General features: G+C 53.3%; 1 protein-coding gene across 1 annotated transcript in view; it reads right to left on the bottom strand.

Moving 5' to 3' along the window:
* Positions 1–22,263, bottom strand: part of LOC142911327 (protocadherin Fat 1-like) — a 51,941-nt gene that overhangs the window by 4,999 nt on the left and 24,679 nt on the right. Inside the window, exons 7-17 of the mRNA XM_076060318.1 lie at positions 21,971–22,184; positions 21,340–21,479; positions 16,826–17,116; positions 12,340–12,550; positions 9,426–12,016; positions 8,186–8,585; positions 7,683–7,885; positions 7,321–7,474; positions 2,167–2,409; positions 820–1,197; positions 339–571 (exon numbers count right to left, since the gene is read on the bottom strand). Coding sequence (XP_075916433.1) covers positions 339–571; positions 820–1,197; positions 2,167–2,409; positions 7,321–7,474; positions 7,683–7,885; positions 8,186–8,585; positions 9,426–12,016; positions 12,340–12,550; positions 16,826–17,116; positions 21,340–21,479; positions 21,971–22,184 — 5,058 coding nt within the window. The remainder of the gene's footprint in view (positions 1–338; positions 572–819; positions 1,198–2,166; positions 2,410–7,320; positions 7,475–7,682; positions 7,886–8,185; positions 8,586–9,425; positions 12,017–12,339; positions 12,551–16,825; positions 17,117–21,339; positions 21,480–21,970; positions 22,185–22,263) is intronic.

The following is a 22,263-nucleotide window of genomic DNA, read 5'->3' as shown; positions in this document are numbered from 1 at the left end:
GATAGACAGCTTCAACCACAACACAAACACCGCAAGAGAGACAGCTTTAACCATAACACCGCAAGAGAGACAGCTTCAACCACAACACAAACACCGCAAGAGAGACAGCTTTAACCACAACACCGCAAGAGAGACAGCTTCAACCACAACACAAACACCGCAAGAGAGACAGCTTTAACCACGACACAAACCCTACCACCCACCATGATCATCATCATGCTGCTGCTGCTTCTGCTGGTTTAGTGACGACCTAAACGCGATGTTACAGGTTAACGCCGTCACCGTGACGACGATCTGACGACGACGTAACCGGCATCGTCACGGGTCGACGCCGTTACCGTGACGATGGCGTCACCAGGCAGGGCGTCCTCCTCCCCGACGACGGCGCTCTTCGCGGCGAACCGCGGTTCGTCGGTGACGTCCACGGTCACCACGGTAACGGCGCTCGGCGAGGTCGCCGCCCCTCCGGCGTCGTCGCCGTCGCCGTCGCTGGCGGCGGCGGCCCACACCGTCAGGTAGTGGTGGCGGCGCTTGTCGTAGTCCAGGGCCCTCGCCACGACGCTTATGACGCCTGGGGCAACACGGCACACACAGCACGCACGCACACAGCGCACACAGCACGCACGCACACAGCACACACACACACACAGCACACACACAGCACACACACAGCACGCACTCACACAGCACGCACACAGCACGCACGCAGCATGCACACAGCACACACACAGCACACACACAAAACGCACCTCTGCGTGATTCTATGGGAGACAGAGACCCAAGAGGGCCGCCGTCTGTGCCCCGTGCCGCGTCTCTCACCGAGCCTCCGGTCGATCCCGAACGCCCCGAGCTCGTTGCCGCTGGCGATGCCGTAGCTCGGCGCGCCCGCCCCGCCGAAGGTGGCCGCCACGGTGACGACCGTGGTGCCCGGCGCCGCGTCCTCCGGCACGGTGACGCGGTAAGCCGGCCGCCGGAACGCCGGGGTGGCGACGTCATCGTCGTCACGGAGGGACACGGAAATCGCCGCGGTGGCGGAAGGCGCCGAGCCCCCCCCCCCGGCGCGGGCGAGCACCGTGAGGTTGTAGAGGGCACGGCGCTCCAGCGGACGCTTGACGACGATGAGGCCCGAACGGACGTCGATGGCGAAGCGGTAGCCGGCCGAGTCCAGCAGAAAGTGAGTCACCCTGCGGCGGCGGCCTAAAACACACAACAACCGCCATTCGCCACTAAGTGGCGGTGGCGTCACCACGGCGCTTGTGCCAGGCAATGTGCACCTTGAGGCAGTCAAGTGAAGTGTCGAACGCCCGCTGGCAGGAGGTCACGGGGCAGACCCAGGTGCCACGGGTCGACTGACTGAGATGACCGAGATGACTGGCTGAAGCACCACCTGTACCGCCTACTGTGCCAACTTGCTGTGCTTTAGCCACCCGGCGCTCCGCTCGTTGTTGTGAGCGTCGCTCCTCCGCCCTCCGTTGTTGTTGGAGGGCGACTGCCTCCAACTGCCCAGTAGCGTCCTTCACGAGCCTCCTCCACAGAGGCCGATCTCGAGACCGCTGGTACCGGTCATCGGCAAGTCCACTCAGCTCCACGTCCTCCTGTACCACGTCACTCCATCTCTTCTCTAGCCCGTGCCGCGCCCGTTTAGCCCCCTCGATCCGGCCGAACAAAAGCTGTTTCGGCATGCGGTGGCTGGGCATGCAGGCCACATGACCCAGCCAACGCAGCCTTGCCTGCTGGAGGAGCTCACCGATGGGAATGTGTCCAGATCGCCAAAGCTAAAGATCCCACGTGTAGCCTCAGACTTTTGGGGCAAGTGCTGTCAGCGAGTAGCACCTATAAAGGCCGGCACTGTGGCACTCGAGTGGGTGGTTGGCCAGCACCACGCCCGGCCGCCTTTGCCTCCCTACTGGCGATGTTTACACACCGCACCAGGTACTCATTTGAGGCTGAGTCGACCTAGGGGAGGCCCGGGACCGGTTTAGATAATCGTCACTGGTGTTGGCCGTGAGCGGGAATCGAACCCCGGTCACCGGGTTCGTAGCGCGGCGTAGCGCTAACCGCTACACCACCGCTCCCCATAATGTACACACTCACGTGTGTGTGTGTACGTCATCGTCGTCATTGTCATCATCTTCGTCGTCATCGTCAACTTCGTCGTCACCGTACCCAGTTCGGAGTCGACGGCGCGCGCGCTCGTCACCGCCGTCCCCACGCCGGCGTGGCGCCAACGCAGGGCGACGGCACGGGGGGGCGACCCCGCGAGGAAGCGCGGGGCCGAGTCGTCCATGTCCTCCACCCTCACGAGGACCTCCGCCCGGCAGGAGCGGCCGCCCCGGTCGTTCGCGACCACGGTGAGCGCGTGGACCGGGGCGGCCTCGTGGTCCAGCGGCGCCCGCGTAAAGAGCTTCCCTACGCGGGGCCACGCCGACAAGAGATGTTAACTACCTCGCCTGGTATGCAGGAGGTCGTGGGTTCAATCCCTACCCCGACGACGCCTGCTGCTGTAAATTTGGAGTTTGCGTCTCTCTCATCATCATCACCACGATGGCTAGATGTTAAGTACCTCGCCTGGTACGCAGGAGGTCGTGGGTTCCATCCCGATGTTGTATATAGGCCCTTTTTCCATCTTAATATTAACAAGTAATTTTCCCATACATATAGATGCATATTTCTATTGTTTTTTTTAATATAATGAATAAAAACAACACCAACCCAGGCCCTCAGCATGGTATGTGGAGGTCATGGAAAAGCCATTTACCATGACCTACTGACATGATTTTGACAGTTACAAACTCCCAGGGTCAAGGGAACAGACAGAGTGCAGAGCAGCGAATTGCAAGAGACTGACGTAAACACAAAGCCAGGGTCACTGAGAGTTTGTGCTAGCCGCAGACAGCCAAGCCAAACAGCCAACCATTTATCCTGCATTACTATTAAAGTAACGTACAGTTCGAAATTCAACAACAGGAATAGGCTAAATTATCGACCCTCACGCTCACTCCAATTGGCAACCAGACCACAAGCTATATCATGGAACCATCACCCATCTATTAATTCAATATGAAATGTTATTTCCATATTTTAATCATTTCTATACAACTTGACCCGAAGCATATGACAATAAGAATTTTCCTAAGTCTAAATGAATTCTCTAACCTCCAGACATAATAAGTAGAGTTAATATAAGGTTAGAGAGGAAAAAACAAGCGCACAGCAAAACTGCAAACGTAAGCTAAAGAGCCTGGAAAACCCAAGGGCGGGGGGAAGAGATGCTTGGAATGGCAGCGTGTCAGCCAAGACACCAGGCAAAGTTAAGTAAAAAAAAAATCACAATACAAAATTTCATACATAACATTAATGCTAACGCTGTTCACCGTAAACTATACTCCGCTTACACAACTTTGTTAAACATAAACTACATGACTTAAGTGATGTTAAACCCAGGGTCAGAGAGAGAAAGAGATCCCGGCCGTCTTTGTCTCCCAGCAGCGCGGGGTAGGAGTGTGCATACGCTCGGGAAAACACCTTCCCTTGACATGAGTCAAATACCACAATGGAAAGCTGACACAGACCTTGGGTTACATACAGAATCATGGCTGCGGGTGGTGCGATACCAAACTGTGAGGGATAAGTGTTAACTTTAGACCTTAACCATTCCTTTGTGTGTCGGGAATATGACATGCAGGGAGGGAAGCTTGCCCTCCCTCTCGCACCAGCAGACAGAGAGACGCCTTCGAGACGGTTTGTAACATGTTTGTTTTACTTTTGGTGGTTTATAGAAAGAGGACAACATATGGCGCAGACAAGGACACACATACGGATGGACACACATACGGACACGCATACGGACACGCGCTCCAGACCATGACACACCGCTAAATCAAAAGAAGCCCCACCTGGTGGGGAGGAGCCAACAGGAAGGATTTTGGCATAAAAGAGGACACTGCAGCATTGAAACCTCAGTTCGGGGGAACTCATCAACGGAGCTCCTCAACGGAGCTCCTCAGCTCCTCAGCTCACCAGCAAGGAGATCATCACCTCAACTGAGTTCGTCCGACGAGGCTACATGGTGCGAGTCAGCATCATCAAAAGTAGTAATGCAACGAACGTGCATCGCCAGCGCCGATTGCGCAACCGGTGTCAACACTCTACAACACCACCGAGCACGCTGCGAGCAAGCTGCGTGCGCCATCTACCGACCGAGTTCCACAACTGCAACAGCGTGTCAACTGGTCGACCTACGCCAACCTATTTTTCGATTTAAAGCTTTCGTGACTGCAAGGATTCATCTTCTTTGGTTCTTTCGGTAAAGTCACGTAGAATGAGAATAAAATAATAAATTAATAAAATAACACAATAAAATTCTCACGACGTTTTGGCCACAACACAAGTGGCCTTCTACATTGCAGGGGTCACAAAAAAGATCCAGGTCCGATTCAACACAGTACATAAAATCCGTGATCTGGTTCCATCTGTAAAAGATGCAGTTCCAGACATACAGTACCCGGGCGTTTACAAACTAAAGTGCCTCTGTGGTAGTAGCTACATTAGAGAAACCAAACGACATATCTTGGACCGCATCCGGGAACATAAAGCAGACTTGTAACAGGGTAGAACGAACTCCTTTGCCGTGGCTGATCACTGTTATAATTCAGTGGGCTCACATGACATTGACTTCTCCAAGACGGAGGTTCTTTGCAAACCAACCGGCTACCATGAGAGATTCGTTCATGAGGCAATTGACATATACAAGCACAGAGACAATTTCAACCGAGAAGATGGATTCTGGCTTAGTAACCATTGGAAAGATGTTTTAAACCATTTCGGTTCTTAATTAATTGTATTTTACGATGACCTTGACCGCAGCTCTTTCGCTGGCATTGACTCTTAATACCTCTCACACCACGGTTAATGGTATGATTTACAACATGGAGTATAACAGCGCCTCGCAGCTGTCTCTCTCCCCCTTCTCCGTTTCGACCATGGATGAACTCGTCCGTCTGAACGGGGCACGTAGTTATCCGTGGTGCTGAAGTTGAGGGTAAGAATCCACCCATTTTTTCGCCATATAGCATTGTGATATATAACGACTTATTTCGATTTAAAGCTTTCGTGACGGCAAGGATTCATCTTCTTTGGTTCTTTCGGTAAAGTCACGTAGAATGAGAATAAAATAATAAATTGATAAAATAAAATAACACAATGAAATTCTCACGACGTTTAGGCCACAACACAAGCGGCCTTCATCAGGTGAAGGGACGAGACTGTCTGGAGGACAGTGCTGGAGCGAACAAAGCCACGCTCAGATCGCGACCTTTAAGCTGTGTGAAAAGAAACAAAGCGCCTTGAGAAAGGAATTAGCATAAAATTTAGCATTTAAATAGCTGAGTGATTAGCTTAACTGGTCACAGAAATGGCTATTTTAAAGTCAAAGCATACACATCCACAGAGGCACCCCTTGACAAAGGAATTAGCATAGAATTTAGCTTTGAAATAGCTCAGTGATTAGCTTGTGACTGGTCACAGAAATGGCTATGTTAAATTCAAAGCATACACATTCACAGAGGCACCTAGTACAAATCAAACAGGAGAATTTAGCATTGAAATAACTAGGAGAATTTAGCATTGAAATAACTGAGTGATTAGCTTGTGACTGGTCAGAGAAACGGCTATGTTAAAGTCACAGCCTTCACATCTGAGCTATTCACAGTAACTGGGTATACACTACACTATATAATGAATACTATATAGTAAACCAATAAAAAAACTAAAATATAAATTACCTCAATGTTATCAATAAACTCTATATATTCTCCAATCAGCTAAGCTACCATATCACAATGCTATATGGCGAAAAAAATGGGTGGATTCTTACCCTGAACTTTAGCACCACGGATAGCTACGAGCCCGTTCAGACGGACGAGTTCATCCATGGTCGGAACGAATTAATTAATCTCCCGTGAGAAGCACGTCCCGCCGCACACCAAGCCATCTCTTAATTATACAACATCGCTGATGAATCTATGAACGTATATTCGTGCCTTTAGGAATGGAAATAACTTTTTGATTGTCTTTCGTATGAATACCGTCGCATAATCTTAAGGACTTTATTCATATTTTCTATACGCTCGTGTTATGCTGTATAAGAATTAATAGCTCCGATACCAAAAGGGAAACAATGGATAAGAATTGCCTGCAAGAATTGCTTATGGAACTATAAATGAATGCAGGACGGTGTGGGCTATATATATAAGTTCAAATATATGAACTTGCATATTATAAGTGAAGGTTTTTGGTTCGAATATTATATGCATGTTTTAAATTTCTATCTCTACAATGGCTCGCGTCATGCGGGGAAAGGAATCCATGTGCCATTGTCAAAGTGAAATCATACAGATGTTGATGATACTGTATTGATACAGTGTTAAAAATTCCGAGATTGAGAGTCACATACTATATTAGAGTTAAGGTTTAATTAGAAAATAAATTGATTAATGCAGAAGTGGTCGTGTGATTCTTTTCTATAATTTTTGCATAAGGACTGTATCCTGCGACAAGATATGAACTTGGGGACCTAAAATATAAACACACTAATTCACTCAGTAAACGTTAAAGCGAGAATAATTGCATTACACTGATCGATAATACGAATTTAGACAACGAAGCCGAGTTGACACTAGCATAACAGCATACGATTGATTGCATTATCCAGATTGATAACCCCACCTCGTCTACGAGGCGGGGGCTGATTATCATAAAGGCTGTCATTAACATAACCACACCCACTCGCATAAACTAACACAATAATCTCTCAAATTAGCATAATTTATATGCATAATTAACATAATTTCGGATACATTATGCAAATAAAAAAATTTCACACACCACATATACAACACCGGCCCCGACGATGTCTGCTGCTGTATATTTGGAGTTTGCGTCTCTCTCATCATCATCACCACGATGGTTAGGAGATGTTGACTACCTCGCCTGGTACGCAGGAGGTCGTGGGTTCCATCCCGACCCCGACGATGCCTGCTGCTGTATATTTGGAGTTTGCGTCTCTCAACATCTCATGGCCACTGTGGTGACGATAACTACCTCGCCTGGTACGCAGGAGGTCGTGGGTTCCATCCCGACCCCGACCCCGGCTGTAAATTTTGAGTTTGTGTCTCTCTCATCATCATCACCACGGTTGCCATGAGATGTTGACTACCACGCCTGGTACGCAGGAGGTCGTGGGTTCGATCCCGACCCTAACGACTATGAGAGAGGGGTGTGAGAGGAGTGTGACTATGCGAGTGACAGGATAAGTGTTACCGCTGACGAGGTGCAAGCGGAAGGGCGTTGCTCCGGCGTCGTGCAGCGAGTATCTGACGGTGCCGTTAGGGCCGAGGTCGGAGTCACGGGCGGAAACGCTCAGCATGAAGAATCCTGGCGCGACATCCTCCAGCACGGTGACGTTGTACCACAGCTGGGGGGGCACCGTGGGGCACAGCAGTAGTATGGTAGTAGTGGTGGTGGTAGTCGTGGTAGTAGTGGTGGTGGTATTAGTGTTTGTAGTGGTGTTGGTATTAGTGGTGAGGTCACGTATTAGTGGTGACGTCACCACCACTTAGTGGCGAATGGCGGTGGTCGTTATAGTGTGTGGGTCTGTGCGGCGAGTCTACGGCCACCGGTACCTTGTCACACACGGGGTCATTGTCATTGACGTCCAGCACAATGACGACCACGACGACCGTCCTCGCGTAGGTGCAGTCCGTGGCTGTCACCTGCAAGATGTGGTACTCCTTCTCCTCGCGGTCGAGCGGCCGCTCCAGGCGCAGCGTCCACTCGCCCCCCATGTTGACGGGGCCGAGGGAGAAGTGGCCCAGCGGGTCGCCGCCTGCGGTGGGTAGGACGCGGTCGGCGATCGCCGTCGTGACGGACAGGGAGTTTTAATTTCTCTCTCACGATGACGATTGCTTGTGTTGCGATCGAAACGTCATGATATTTTATTATTATTATTTTTTAATTTACCGAAAGACCCAAAGAATGTGACCGAGAGTTTGACGACGAGAGTCGGTTTAACGTGGGGGGTCTCCGCAGCCAACTGTAAATGTAGCGGTGGGTTCACTCTCCAACGCAACGTGTGTCGTGCTGTACCGGTATACTACACTATACACTACTAACTACTATACACTACCCGTCAGGTGGTACGTAAGCCGCAGGTGTTCCGACGTGGCGTCCGCGTCGTCCGCCCGGATGACGGCCAATGCCAGGCCGGGCTCCGCGTCCTCCGGCACGCGGACGTAGACCACCGAGTCCAAGAACCGCGGGGGGCGGTCGTTGGCGTAGCCCGTGGCGAAGATCACCTCGGCGGGGGGCGCCCTCCCTAAGATGCGCCCGCTCGCGTCGGCGTCCATGGCCCGCCGCAAGACCACCGGGGTCCCTGCCTCTGAGTTTTCGGGGATCTCCATCGCGTACTTGGGCCACTCGAAGGCGGGCAGCAAGTCGACCGCCACCGTGGCTACGCTGACGAACGTTCCGTCCGTGACCGAGACCCGGAAGCGGTAGAGGGCGGGCAGCTGCCATCGCAGGTAGGTCTCGGCAAGGTAAGGTAAAAGGTAAAAACAACGAGCCTACCTTTACCCAACCTTTTACCTTACCACAATACAATCACTCTACCCTACCTTTTACCCTTCAGCAGGTAAGGTAAAAGGTTAAAAGCAACGAGCCTACCTTTACCCTACCTTTTACCCTTACCCCATACAAATTACCCGATTACAGGGTAGTAATTACTGGGGTACTACACATGAAAAAGGTTTAAAACAGGTAAATGCTAGGTAGAGCGCTTTTATCATATAGAATATTCTCGATTATTCCAATTTTACACGCTTTCTATTAACTCACTCTGTTGTTGTCATTGTTGTAGCCTCAAATCTTTTAACTCAATTTTAACCTACTTCCCAATGTGGTTTCGACTGCAAACTTGGTATACTTATGTCATACTGATGACAATACTATATACTATCATTAAAAATAAAATAAAATATTTTTAAACATTATTTTTTATATGTTGTGTTTCGGCTTGGGTCTAATTGCCCACTGTCAACTGACGTTGGCTGTAATTGGCCACGGCCCCTTACGTTGTGGCAAGCTTCGGGGCCACTTCCTGGAGTTCTTACATTACTTCTACGGTACATTTCATAACAGCGTGCTTTAAAAAAGTTTAAAAAAAATATGACTTATTCAATGAAGGCCACGGACTGCGCCACGGAGCTTTTAGCAGTAAACAAGGCACCGTATTTACCGGGTAATACTTCGCTCTATCTTTACCCTATCGGGTAATTCTTCCGAGCTACCTTTAAACTACCTTACCCCTTGGCATGTCGACACCTTTAGCCTTTACCATTTTACCCGGTAAAAAAGGTAAATTACCTTACCTTGCCGAGGCCTAATCGCAGGCTGTCGCCGATGACGGAGACGACGCCTGTCTCGACGTCGATCGCGAAGCTGGTCTCGATGTCGCGATATGATTCACGAATGTCGTCCCTGGAGGGGGAGACGATGGCGTATCGGAGCCGGTGGGCGTCCGACGCGTCGGCGTCAAACGCCCTCGGCGCGGCCACGAAGTGCCCGGCCAAGACCAGCCGGTTCACGGACGCCTCGTACAGCGGCCGCTCGAACACCGGGGCGTTGTCGTTCTCGTCCTCGACGGTGACGGTCACCGGAACGTAGGCGGCGAGGGGAGGGGAGCCGCCGTCCGTCGCCCGCACCGAGAAACGATGAAGCCGGCTTCGCTCGTGATCCAGGGGCGCCGTTGTCACGACCAGCCCGCCGTCCGGGTCCACGTGGAATCCCTCGCCGCCCTTCTCCCCGTCGTCCACGATCTCGTAGCGGAGCGCCCGGTTGGAGCCCGAGTCGGCGTCGGCGGCTCTCGCCTGGACGACGGAGGTCCCCGGGGGCGCGAATTCGGACAGCGTGGCGGCGTAAGCGCCCCGCGCGAAGAGCGGCCGGTTGTCGTTGACGTCCCCGACGACGACGTCCAGGCTCGTGTCGGCGTACAGGCCCGTCGCCGGGGATGCGGCCCGCACCGCGAGGCGGTAGTTGGCCCGCGTCTCGCGGTCCAGAGGGCCGACGACGCTCACGACGCCCGTGCCGAAGTCGACGGAGAACTGCTCGAAGGGGTCGCCGTCGACGATGGAGAAAACGAGAGGCGGGCCCCCCGGAGCCGTCGCGTGGACGTGAGCGATCGGCGCGGGCGGCACGACGTCCTCGGGCACCCACGCGACGTGGGAGAGGCTCTCGAACGCCGGCGCGTCCTCGTCGAGCACCGTGACCATGGCGTCGACCGCGGACGACAGCGGAGGAACCCCGCAGTCCGTCGCCACCACGGTCACGACGAAGTCCTCGCCCGATGCGTCCGGGGCGAAGCTCCTCCTTAGCGAGACGTTGCCGCCGGAGTGATCGACGACGAAGCGGCCATCGTGGTCGTCCCTCAAGGAGTACCTCACCCTGGCGTTCTCGCCGACGTCCCGGTCGAGGGCCGCCACGGTGAGCACGGCGCTCCCTGGAGCCGCCGCCGCCCTGACGACGGCGCGGTACGGCAGGCCGACGAACGCCGGGGCGTTGTCGTTGACGTCTTCGACGTCCACCTCGACCAAGGTGCGAGCGACGCTCGGGCCGCCCCTCACCTCCACCAGCAGCTCGTAGCGATCGCGCTCCTCCCTGTCGAACGCGACGCCGGCCGTCTCCAGGATGCCCGCCGTCGGCCTCATCCGGAACGTGCCGCTCGGGTCGAGCAAGCCGAAGACGAGCGGCTCGTTGAGATCTCCACCCGTCGCGACGACCACGGCGACCGCGGCGATCGCCGTGCTGTTCTCGGGGATGCGCGCCGAGTACTTTGGCGGAACCCGCAGCCTGCCGCCGACCGCCCGCACGGAGACCTTCACCCGCGCGGCGCTCGAGAACCTCCCGTCGGACACCTCGACCCGCAGGTAATAGCCGGCGGCGAGGAGGGAGGCGTTCCGTACCGCGACGTCCCCGGTGCGCGTGTCTACGGCGAACGCGTCGCCGACGTTTCCCGAGGCGACGCGGTAGGTCAACACGGCGCCGACGTCCGGGTCAGAGGCCGCCAGGGTCAGCAGGCGGACGCCGGCGCGGGTCGGCACGATCAGCGTCGTCTCGTACGCGGCCGTCGAGAACGCCGGCGGGCAGTCGTTGGCGTCCAGCACGGCGACGGTCACCTCGGCCGGTGTCTTGGCGGACATCTTCGGGCTGCCGCCGTCCGACGCGGTCACCCGGAAGCGGAACTCGGCCGTCGTCTCGCGGTCGAGGGCCCCGGCCATCCTGACGGCCCCCGTGCGTGGGTCGACGGAGAAGTACTTTCTGGCTTCGCGCTCGACGATCCGATAGGCGACCGTCGCGCGCCCCTCGCCGTCGTCCGCGTCGGCGGCTCGTATGACGAGCGGGACGCCGTCGGGGTCCAGCACCGGGGTCCCCGCCACCGCCTCCTCGCCGACGGCCCCGCGGTAGCGCGGGCGATCGAAGACGGGCGCGTTGTCGTTTTCGTCGAGCACGCGGATCGACACCGACGCGTCCGCCGAGAGGCTCGCCGCGTCCGTGGCCCGCACCGTCAGCCGGTACGACAGCGTCCGCTCGCGGTCCAGCGGCCGTTTGGTGGCGACGACCCCGGACGTCGGGTGGATGTCGAAGGCGCCTTCGGGATCGCCCTCCCGTATTTCGTAGGTGACCGTCGACCGGCCGGAGGCGCTCACTGCGAGCACGAAGCTCCCGGGCACGGCGCCTTCGGTGACCTCCGCCGAGCCGTCGACGCCGACGGGGGCGAATTTGGGGGGAACGCCGTACGCGTTGACGACGATGCGGACGGTGGCGACCGTGGAGCGTTGCGGGCGCCCGTGGTCCTCCGCCCTCACCATCAGCTCGTAGCTCTCCACCGCAGAACCGTTCAGCTTCCGCGCCACAGAGACGACACCCAGCGTGTGGTGGACGGCGAAGGAATTCCCCACGTTTCCTGTCGGGGGAATTCGGAGGGCGTCTTGAATCGTCGTCGTCGGACGAGCGCCAGTTCACGTCGTCAAAACTGAAAGGAGCTGTTGAGGACAAATGACGCGGGGGAAGCCTCGGCGCCCCGTCGGCTGCCTGGCCCCCCCACCCCCCGGCGATCCGAGTTGGACCCGCGACTCGCTCGGGGAGAGAGACGCGACAGAGCGTCGCCACGAAGAAACCACGACGCTGGAAATGTGCCCCGGTGCAGAAACTCCCCCCGGGTGGGTGGGAGTGGCGACGGTGGGATGGGAGTGGCGGCGGGAGAGGGAGTGGTGGTGAAGCGGTCACCGGATTTGATGCTGTATCTGACGTTGCCGTTGGGGCCGTCGTCGCGGTCGAACGCATTGACGCGTATCACGGTGGAGCCCACGGCCGCCCACTCCGCCACGTAGGCCTCGTAGGGGTCGACGGTGAAGACGGGCGTGTGGTCGTTGTCATCGATGACGCTCACCAACACCGTGGTGTACGCTCGCCTCACGGGGATCCTGGCGTCCTGCACCTGCTCGCGCGGGAGAGAGTGAGTGAGAGAGTAAGCTCCTTAGAAACATCTTCCTAAGGTTCAGCCTCCATTTCTCCGGCGCTGCGGTGCCGTCAAACTGCGTCACCGCCGCTCGACACGGCCAATCGGCAAGGTTTGGTGTCACCTTAATGAAACGTGGCGATCGGTGACACGGTTTGTTTACGTGACAAACTACACTACACTGTTGTATACGGCCCTTTTTCCACAATTAATATCCATAAGAATATTTACGGATGCATACACCTAGATTTATTTTTCCTTTCTTTCGTGACAAACAATATATATATTTTTTTAATGAATCAAACCCGTAAGCCAGAAACACGAAAAAACAGATGTCGGTCATAAACAGGCCATATAGAGATATAAAGAAATAATAAAACTCTCAAGGCGAGGATGTAACAGCTATCGGCGAAAATCTCCAGATGAACAAGAGTTTGATGGGCCCCTTAGGAAAGGTCCCTCCGAGGTCAGAACACCAAGAGAGCAGACACGGAGACGCCAACAGGGTAAATCGTATACATATTCTTTTTCTTATTTTCCAGTAAAACAACTAAAAAATGAAAAGGCAACAACAAGAATAAGATAAAATTAGAGATCCTAACGCTCACTCCAATTAAGAACAGGCCACCAGACACATCAGTGAATTATTATCCAATGATTAATTCGCTATCAAATGATTTTCACCTTTAATACTTTTACTGTTAAAACAAAGCTTGGAGCAGGAATACCGAGTCACATCAAAGGTTATCGAGAAGGAATGAGACAACGGGCAAACTTGCGAAAGAGTTTAAACAATATCCCAAGCAACCCCGACCACCTTTGTCTCTCTCACAGCGTGGAGAAGCAGGAATTACACCTTATCACAAGGGGCCATCTGGAAAAGCCAGCCGGGTTTGATGAGGAGACACACCCACCCCACACACGGCAACCAGGTAAAGAAAGTTTTAAAGGAAATTGCAATATAATATTAATAATAACGTATTAACCTTACACGACATTCCATTATAGAACCTTACAGAACCAAGGGATATGGATTCCAACAATCAAGAAACGGACCTCTTAAACTCAGGATGATAATTATTTTTCTTTTTAATAATTCCATCATAACAATTCGAACCTCGGTAAAACCGAGAGGTGTCGGGAGGACGTAGTTACAAGCACGAGTCTTGGCGAACATGGGACCAAATGGTATTTGAGAAATATAAGTCGAAAGTATAAAGAGGTGCTCCCGACCACCTTTGTCTCTCCCGAAGAGCGCGAGAGAGGAATTTTACGCCAGGGCAAACAAGATCGTTATCGCGGGGACCATCTGCCACACACGGAACTTAGTAGTAGCCCCCACCCCACCCTGCACACGGGCAGCAAAAGAGCGAGCGAGCTTTAAGTTAAACTGTCACACATTTATAAACGCACAAAGTGACGAAAATTAATAAACTAAGTAAGAGCCAAGGTAACGGGGTGGATTAGGCTGGTAGAATGTGGAGTCGAAATGATATTTGCAAAGTATAGAGAGATGGGAAGATCCTGGCCACCTTTGTCTTTCCCTGCAGCACGTGATAAAATGCATACGCTCGGAAGAGCATCTTCACTTGGAAATAAATCAAATACTATGAATCACAAGCAGGATCATAACTGTGTATGATAAGATACCAACTATGATGTGAAATGTTAAACTTAAAAAAAAAATCTTAACCATTTCTTTGTGCGTCGGAACGCGTACGGAAAAGGGGGGGGGGGGAACCCGCCCCTCTCTCTGGGTGGATGGAGTAGACAACCAGACGCCACCAAGATGAATCGAGGTGTCTGTTGTCTTGATGTTTATGGCTTGAGGAAAGACCCGAACAGGACCGTGTCATAAATGACACACACACAAACATACACACTGACACACGAACCCCCCCACCACCGACACACGAACCCCCCCCCACCGACATACGATCAGATCAAAGATAGCTCCGCCTCGTTAGGGGAGCCGAGAAGGAGAGAGATTTTTGGCATAAAAAGGAGCCGTTTCAGCATTGAAATCAGCTCATCAGCCCTCAGGGCCAGCTCAACAGAAGAAGACTCATCTCAACTCAGCTCAACAGAAGAAGACTCATCTCAGCAGAAGACCCGCTCAACTCATCTCAGCAGAAGACCAGCCATCACCGACGCCGGAGACTCCTCTACAACTCGCCGAATTGGCGAGTGTCGCCGATTGGCGTCCCGCTGCCGCTGTTAGCGGCCAGCGCCACCACGAGCGAATCGTGAGCCTGTAATCTACAACCGCCGACGACGGAGCACCAGCGTGCCAGCTGCTCGCAGACGTACTGCGCGCATTACCTACCGAGTCCGCGTACAACCGCGCCGCTGCGGGCGTGCTTCTAACGCTGTCTACCAGACGGTCATCTCAGCTACAACAACGCATCTACTCGTTCACCAACGTCCGTCGAGTCCGAACCAACTACTGAAAGAAGAATCAACTGATACGTATGATACACTGCCCCCCACTACACGACAAACCAGACGTCTGCTTGACTCGAAGAATCGATTCCGAACATTGGCCTACTCTTTCACCACTCATACCATTCAACACACACACACACGGGTCATTAACAAAGCCTAAAACCTCAAGCCATTGAACCATCCGTGATTGTGGAAACATCGCAACGACCGAGTGAATAATCCATCGTTTTTAAGAGTGTTCATAATTTTCCTCTGTAATATTGTGATGGGGCTGTACTTCTAACCGCATAAATTACCAACTGACCCATTAACAAGGATTAATTCTTGACACCTCACCACGGAGCGCCGCTCGCGGGGATAGAGAGCGTGTTCAACCGGTTCCCTGTCAGGGGTCTGGCCACAATTAATTAAAAGATTGGCCCGAGATAAGGATCTCAAAAGGAAACATCGCCACCCATTGAGTCGCCTTGAGAAGTTGATTAGAAATACTTGAGTCGTTCGTTAATATTTGTCTTTCTGCATAATCTTGCTGGTATCCACGACTGAAATAACGAATTCAAACGCATATTTGTGCCTCCAAGAATAATACTGGTTGGAGTGCCCTGTCAACGAGTAGCGTTGCATAATAATCAGTCATCCTATTGTTAACAACGTGACAATAATTGCATTAAGGGCCGCGCATGATCAATGACCGAATGCTGTGTTGTGTGACAATTCAAGTAACGAAGCATTGCGGCCATCGAGTGGTGTTGATAAGGCAATTCGAAGTATTTCAGTCGAACGCTTTAAATTCATAATCGTTATGAATCAATGAACAAACATCAACGTGGTACTGTGCTGACGATTTCAAGCATAATAACTTCGCATATCAGAATGTATTAAGGATTGGATACGAATCAAAGACCAAGTGCCGTGTTGTGTAACAATTCAAGCATACGAGTTTGCATATTATAAAGTTAAGGTTTGATAGAATAGTTCGCATGTTTTCAATCTCTCTCTCAACAACCGATCGATTGCGTTACGCGTCGGGAATTAACCACAGGTGCCGCTATCGAGGTGAAACAACGCAATCGTGGTGGTATCATGTTAACGCTGTGTTGAAATTCCAAAATCCCGAGATTGAGTTTTTATATTATCCAAAAATGAAAGTTAGCTAGAAATAAAATTGATTAAAGCAGAAGGTTTGTGTGTGATTCTTCCTGAAATTCTGCATAATATTGTTCTGCGTATGAGATTTGAATCCTGGGGACCTATCAAAAGCACACTATCACCACACATAATCCATAACACGCATAATTCGTAATGTTCAATCGAGAGTAATCGTACCCTTATCGATAATACGGAATTAAAGAGCAGAGTCGAATCGACTCTCTCTCATTCACGCTCACAACGCCTGCGTCACTGCATACGATTAATTGCGTTATTCCAATTCATAACACAATCCTCGTCACCGAGGCTCGACCTTATAATCCATAACGACCTGCATTATCCTAACCACGCCCACTCGCATAAATGAATACGATTATCTCTCGAATCAGCATAATTATGCGCATAATTACACCAATTAACATAATTTCGGATAAATTATGCAAATCTCAAATTTCATTTAATTTTCATTATTTCCATCAATTTTCATAACACCTATATACACAACAACACGCTACTATACAGTACACTATGGTCACCACGCAAGACGATGGTCACGGCGTCGTCGTTATCGTCGTCGTCATAATCATCGTCGGCAACTTCGATCAGCAGTCGGCTACGTATGGTGCGCACACAGACACACCCGGCGTGGCGCCCCCTCACCATGACGGTGAGTACGTGGCTCTGCTTGGCCTCTCGGTCCAGCTCCTCGGCAGCTGTGACCTCGCCGGTGACGGGGTTAATGCGGAACAGACGCATGCTCTCGGCGGCGTTATTGCCGCCTAAGCTGACGAGCGAGAAGAATAACCGGCCGGCGTCGCCGGCGTCGGCATCAGTCGCCTCCAGCCGGAGGCTGACGACGGCGCCAGGAGAGTCCTCGGCGACGGTCGCATTGTAGAAGCCGTGGGAGAAACGGGGCCGGTTATCATTCACGTCCAGCACCGTCACCTCCACCTAGCGGGGAGTGGGGGGGCGAGGGTAGCGGGGGTGAGTACAGCGGTGATGTGGGTGGCGGTGAGGAGGAAGTGGTGAGAGGTGACAATGCCCCCCGCGTGTCTCACGTGGCCACCGCGGCCGTCCCCTGCCTCGTGACGTCACCACGTCGCCCGCAGAGACGGACACACACAGTCGCACAGAGACAGACAGACACACAAACAGACACACACAGTCACACAGAGACAGACACACACACAGACGTACACACACACAGTCACACAGAGACAGACAACAACAACAACCGCCATTCACCACTAAGTGGCGGTGACGTCACCATGACGCTTGTGCCAGGCTATGTGCACCCTGAGGCCACGTGAAGTGTCGAACGCCCGCTGGCAGGAGGTCACGGGGCAGACCCAGGTGCCGCGGGTCGACTGACTGAGATGACTGGCTGATGCACCACCTGTGCCCCCTACTGTGCCAACCTGCTGTGCTTTAGCCACCCGGCGCTCCGCTCGTTGTTGTGAGCGTTGCTCCTTCGCCCTCCAACAACAGAGGGCGACTACCTCCAACTGCCCAGTAGCGTCCTTTACGAGCCTCCTCCACAGAGGCCGATCTTGACACCGCTGGTACCAGTCATCGGCAAGTCCACTCAGCTCCACGTCCTCCTGTACCACATCACTCCATCTCTTCTCTAGCCCGTGCAACGCCCGTTTAGCCCCCTCAATCCGGCCGAACAAAAGCTGTTTTGGCATGCGGTGGCTGGGCATGCGGGCTACATGACCCAGCCATCGCAGCCTTGCCCGCCGGAGGAGCTCACCGATGGGACCTTGCCCAGATCTTTCAAGGATTTGTGAGCTCCTCACACAATCCAGTCTGGTTAAACCCAGGATGGATTGTAGGCAGGCCAGCCTAAATGTTTCTAACCGGCGAAGATGTTCCATTAGGGGGGTCCACGTTTCGCAAGCGTAGAGAAGGGAGGGAATGACCGTGGCCGAGAAGACCTGAAGCTTAGTGCGGAGTGACAGAGCAGGTAGCTTCCACACAGCGTTACGCAACCGATGAAAAGATATTGCCGCTCGACTGATTCGGAGTGAGACCTCTGCTGTTAAACTGGAGCTGGTCATAAGCACACTGCCCAGGTATGGGAAACTCTCCACTCGCTCCACAACTGCCCCATCACCGATTGGGAGCCGTGGGGGTGGAGTGTCCGATGGTACAAAATACCCAGGCAGGTGCTTAGTTTTGGTGGGGCTGATGGTAAGACCCCACCTAGTCTCAGCAGCAGCGTCTCCAACTCCTCCTCTGAATGAGCAGCTATTACCAAATCATCAGCATACATAACGTGGTTGAGCAATAGGGAGCCATCCCTTGACCGCACCCGGGCATCGATCAGCCTCCCATTATATCTGTACCATATAGAGATTCCCCCGGTACAGCTATTGAAGGCTTCACGAATTACGTGGTCAAAATAATGTGGGAGCCAGAGGACATTCCTGTCGCACCCCAAGGTGTACAGGGAATGGCTCTGACTCCCGGCCATGTAGTTTTACCCGGACCCGCTTACCATCATGAAGGTCCTTAATGATCGTGAGCAGAGGGTCAGGTACTCCAAAAGCACGAAGAACAACCCAGAGCCCAGGCCTACTGATGGTATCATAGGCCTTGACCAGGTCAATAAAGCAGAGATGTAGGTCTTGTTGGAATTCCATACACCTCTGCTGTAGCAGACGGACAGAAAATATGGCATCTGTGCAGGACCGCCCTTTCCTGAAACCGCATTGGGGCTCCGCAAGCCTCTCCTCAGCGTGCCTGGCAAGGCGATGCTGAATAATCCTTGCCAGGACCTTTCCTGGCACACTGAGGAGTGAGATGCCCCTGTAGTTGTTACAGTCTGTGTGGTCCTCCTTCTTAAAAAGGGGGACAACCAGGGCATCCTTCCAATCCTGCGGAACCCGACCAGTGGTCATATAGGGCAGTCTGTGCACAAACGCCACCCTCCCTCAGCATTTCGCTTGGGAGATCATCTCTGCCCGCTGCCTTTCCTGGTCTCAGACTCCGTATCGCCTTCAGTACTTCCTCAACAGATGGCACCTCAGCCAGTCACTCACAGGGGGTGACTTCTTCCAATATTTGTGGCACCGCAGCCTCAGCAGGGTCATCCTCACTTTGTGCCACGTTGTTTTCTTGGCTGAGGGATTTTCCCTCCCCCAGGACTTCACAGAAATGCTCAGCAAATCTGCAAACCTGTTCCTGGGGGTCGGAGATTGGATCACCGTTTTTTCCCCTAATGATGGTAATAGGTGTGGCGCTGCAGGTTACTTTTTTGATGGAGTTAAATAGAGATTTGTGATCATGGGCCACTGAGGCAGACTCCATCTCCTCAGCAACCCGCGACCACCACCCATCCTTGCCTCCGAGCGAAGGCTGCGGTAAGCCTCCTCATTCTCTGACGTGGGATTCTGTAGCCGATGACAGTGGGCCTGTCGCTTTTTCTCAACCATCCTGAACACCTCCTCTGTCAGCCAGGGTCTCTGGGGAGGTCTGGACCGCGTACCCAAAGCAGCCATTACAGCTGCATGAGTCACAGTCCTAAACCTCGCCCATTTACCCTCGACATCAGGAGGAGTCGGGGACGATGCCAATCCCAGCCGCAAGTGATGGTGAAATTCTCGCTTGCAACTTTCATCAGATAACTGAGACCAGGCCACTTGAGGTTGGAATGGGGTCCTGGGTGTACACCCACCACCGGAGTGGAAGAATGGCAGGCACATCTTACAGATGACTAGTCGATGGTCAGAGGGCAGATCAGCTCCACGGTAGGTCCTGGTGTCAAGGACATGGGCTCGCATCTGCTTGTCCATTACTATGTAGTCCAGCAGATGTTCTTGCTTGGACCCGGCATGCATCCATGATGTTGTGTGGATGCGCCGATGCCGGAACAGCGTGTTGGTAATTACAAGCCCATGGGCTGCACAAAAATCCAGCAGCCTCCTACCGTTGTTATTGAGCTGATCTGGCCCATGCCCTCCAATCACTCCAGACCAGGTGCCAGCATCATGACCAACTCGGGCATTGAAGTTACCCAACATGATGACTCTATCCTGAGGGGCCACTTTAGCCAGCACCTGTGACAGGAGGTCATAGAAGGCATCTGACTCATCGGCTTTGCCTGCATCCCTCCACGGATGTTAATCTTCGGTGGGGGCATAAGCAACCACGACCACCATTCCTCGCCTCCGGTTGATGGGAAGGCGAGCCCAAAGCAGCCTGGGGCTTACAGCTTCCCACACTTCACCGCCACGCTCCCACGCCCCCTTCATTCTTTTGTTCAAAAGAAGAGCCACACCCTGTTGTTTGGCAGTCTGCCGCCCCGAGTAGAGGACTGTCCACCCCTCATGGTGGCAGGAGCCAGAACCGGTCCACCGGACCTCCTGAATGCCACATAGATCCAGGCGGTACCGGTCCAGCTCCCGACAGAGGAGTGGCAGCCTCTCCTCCGCAGTGAGCATTCGAACATTCCACGTGGCCATCCGTAGTGGTTTTTCATTGTTTCTGGAGGAGCCCCGAGGGTACATATTCAATCTCCTGGCTCCGCCAATTGGGGTTTGGCCAGGAGACGTCATAGACGCCTGGCCCCCCGGGGCCTCCGGCACAAGCTTATTAGTTATATACTTAATTCGCGGTTTAGTGGTAATTAATTGAAGGTGGAGGGGTTACCAGCCCCTCGCACCCATCCAGAGCCTCTGTTTAGCCCCTGTGGTGGACACAGATGCCATGAGGGGAGGAGCCAATCGAAATTGGACCTCCCCCCACAGCACTGCCCACGACAGAGTTGCCCGTCCGGCACCGCGAGGAGGTAGGGGGTTGTTTTGCCGGAGACAGACACACACAGACAGACACACACACAGTCACACAGAGACAGACACACACACAGACGGACACACAGTCGCGCAGAGACAGACAGACACAGACAGACACACACAGTCACAGAGACAGACACACACACAGTCACACAGAGACAGAAACACACAGACAGACACACACAGTCACACAGAGCCAGACACACACAGACAGACACACACAGTCACACAGAGACAGACACACACAGACAGACACACACAGTCACACAGAGACAGACACGCACAGACAGACACACACAGTCGCACAGAGACAGACACACACAGACGGACACACACAGTCACACAGAGACAGACACACAGACACGCGTGGCCACCCACCAGGGTGGTTACAGCGTTGGACCCGTCGGTGAGCCTGATGGTGAGCTCATAGGAGGCGCGCTGCTCGGCATCCAGCGGCTGGGCCAACTCCACAACACCGCCATGTTGGGTCACATAGAAGCGGTCCTCCACGTTACCGCCTGTCAACACGCGGTGCCCCTACCGTCATCATCATCAGGTCACTGTTAACCCATCATCATGTCACCGTTAACCCCATCATCATCATGTCACCGTTAACCCATCAACATGTCACCGTTAACCCCATCAACATATCACCGTTAACCCCATCATCATGATGTCACCGTTAACCCCACCATCATGATGTCACCGTTAACCCATCAACATGTCACCGTTAACCCCATCATCATGATGTCACCGTTAACCCACCAACATGATGTCACCGTTAACCCCATCGTCATGATGTCACCGTTAACCCATCATCATCATCATGTCACCATTAACCCATCATCATGATGTCACCGTTGACCCATCATCATCATGTCACCATTAACCCATCATCATGATGTCACCGTTAACCCATCATCATGTCACCGTTAACACATCATGATGTGGGTTGGGATGGGTTGGGTTGTGTTGGGGTGGGGGGATGTGTGTGGTGGCACCACGTGACCTGTGATGCTGAACCAGAGGAGGCTCCCCGCCGTGCTCTGCGTGGGCAGGGCAATCACCACGGAGCCCACGGCGGCCGTCTCCGCCACGGTGACCGCATGATACCTCTGGGCGAAGGCCGGGGGCGTCTCTGGCGGCAGAGGAGTGGCGACCCAATCCACACGCAGTTTGGTAGACACCTTTCTTGCGTCCAAATCCGTGTTCATGGCGGTGAGCTGCGGGGCCAGCAACAGAGATTGGAGAGTTCCGTTTCGCGGTCGAATCATCGCGGTGATAAGAGGTCGGAGTGATATC

Source organism: Petromyzon marinus, unplaced genomic scaffold (genome assembly GCF_048934315.1).
Source record: "Petromyzon marinus isolate PM22_M1 ecotype Great Lakes invasive population unplaced genomic scaffold, UKy_Petmar_22M1.pri1.0 PM_G_Scaffold_18, whole genome shotgun sequence".
Taxonomy (NCBI): Eukaryota; Metazoa; Chordata; class Hyperoartia; order Petromyzontiformes; family Petromyzontidae; genus Petromyzon; species Petromyzon marinus.
Note: the sequence above shows the minus strand (reverse complement) of the source record. Positions and strands in the feature narration are given on the sequence as shown.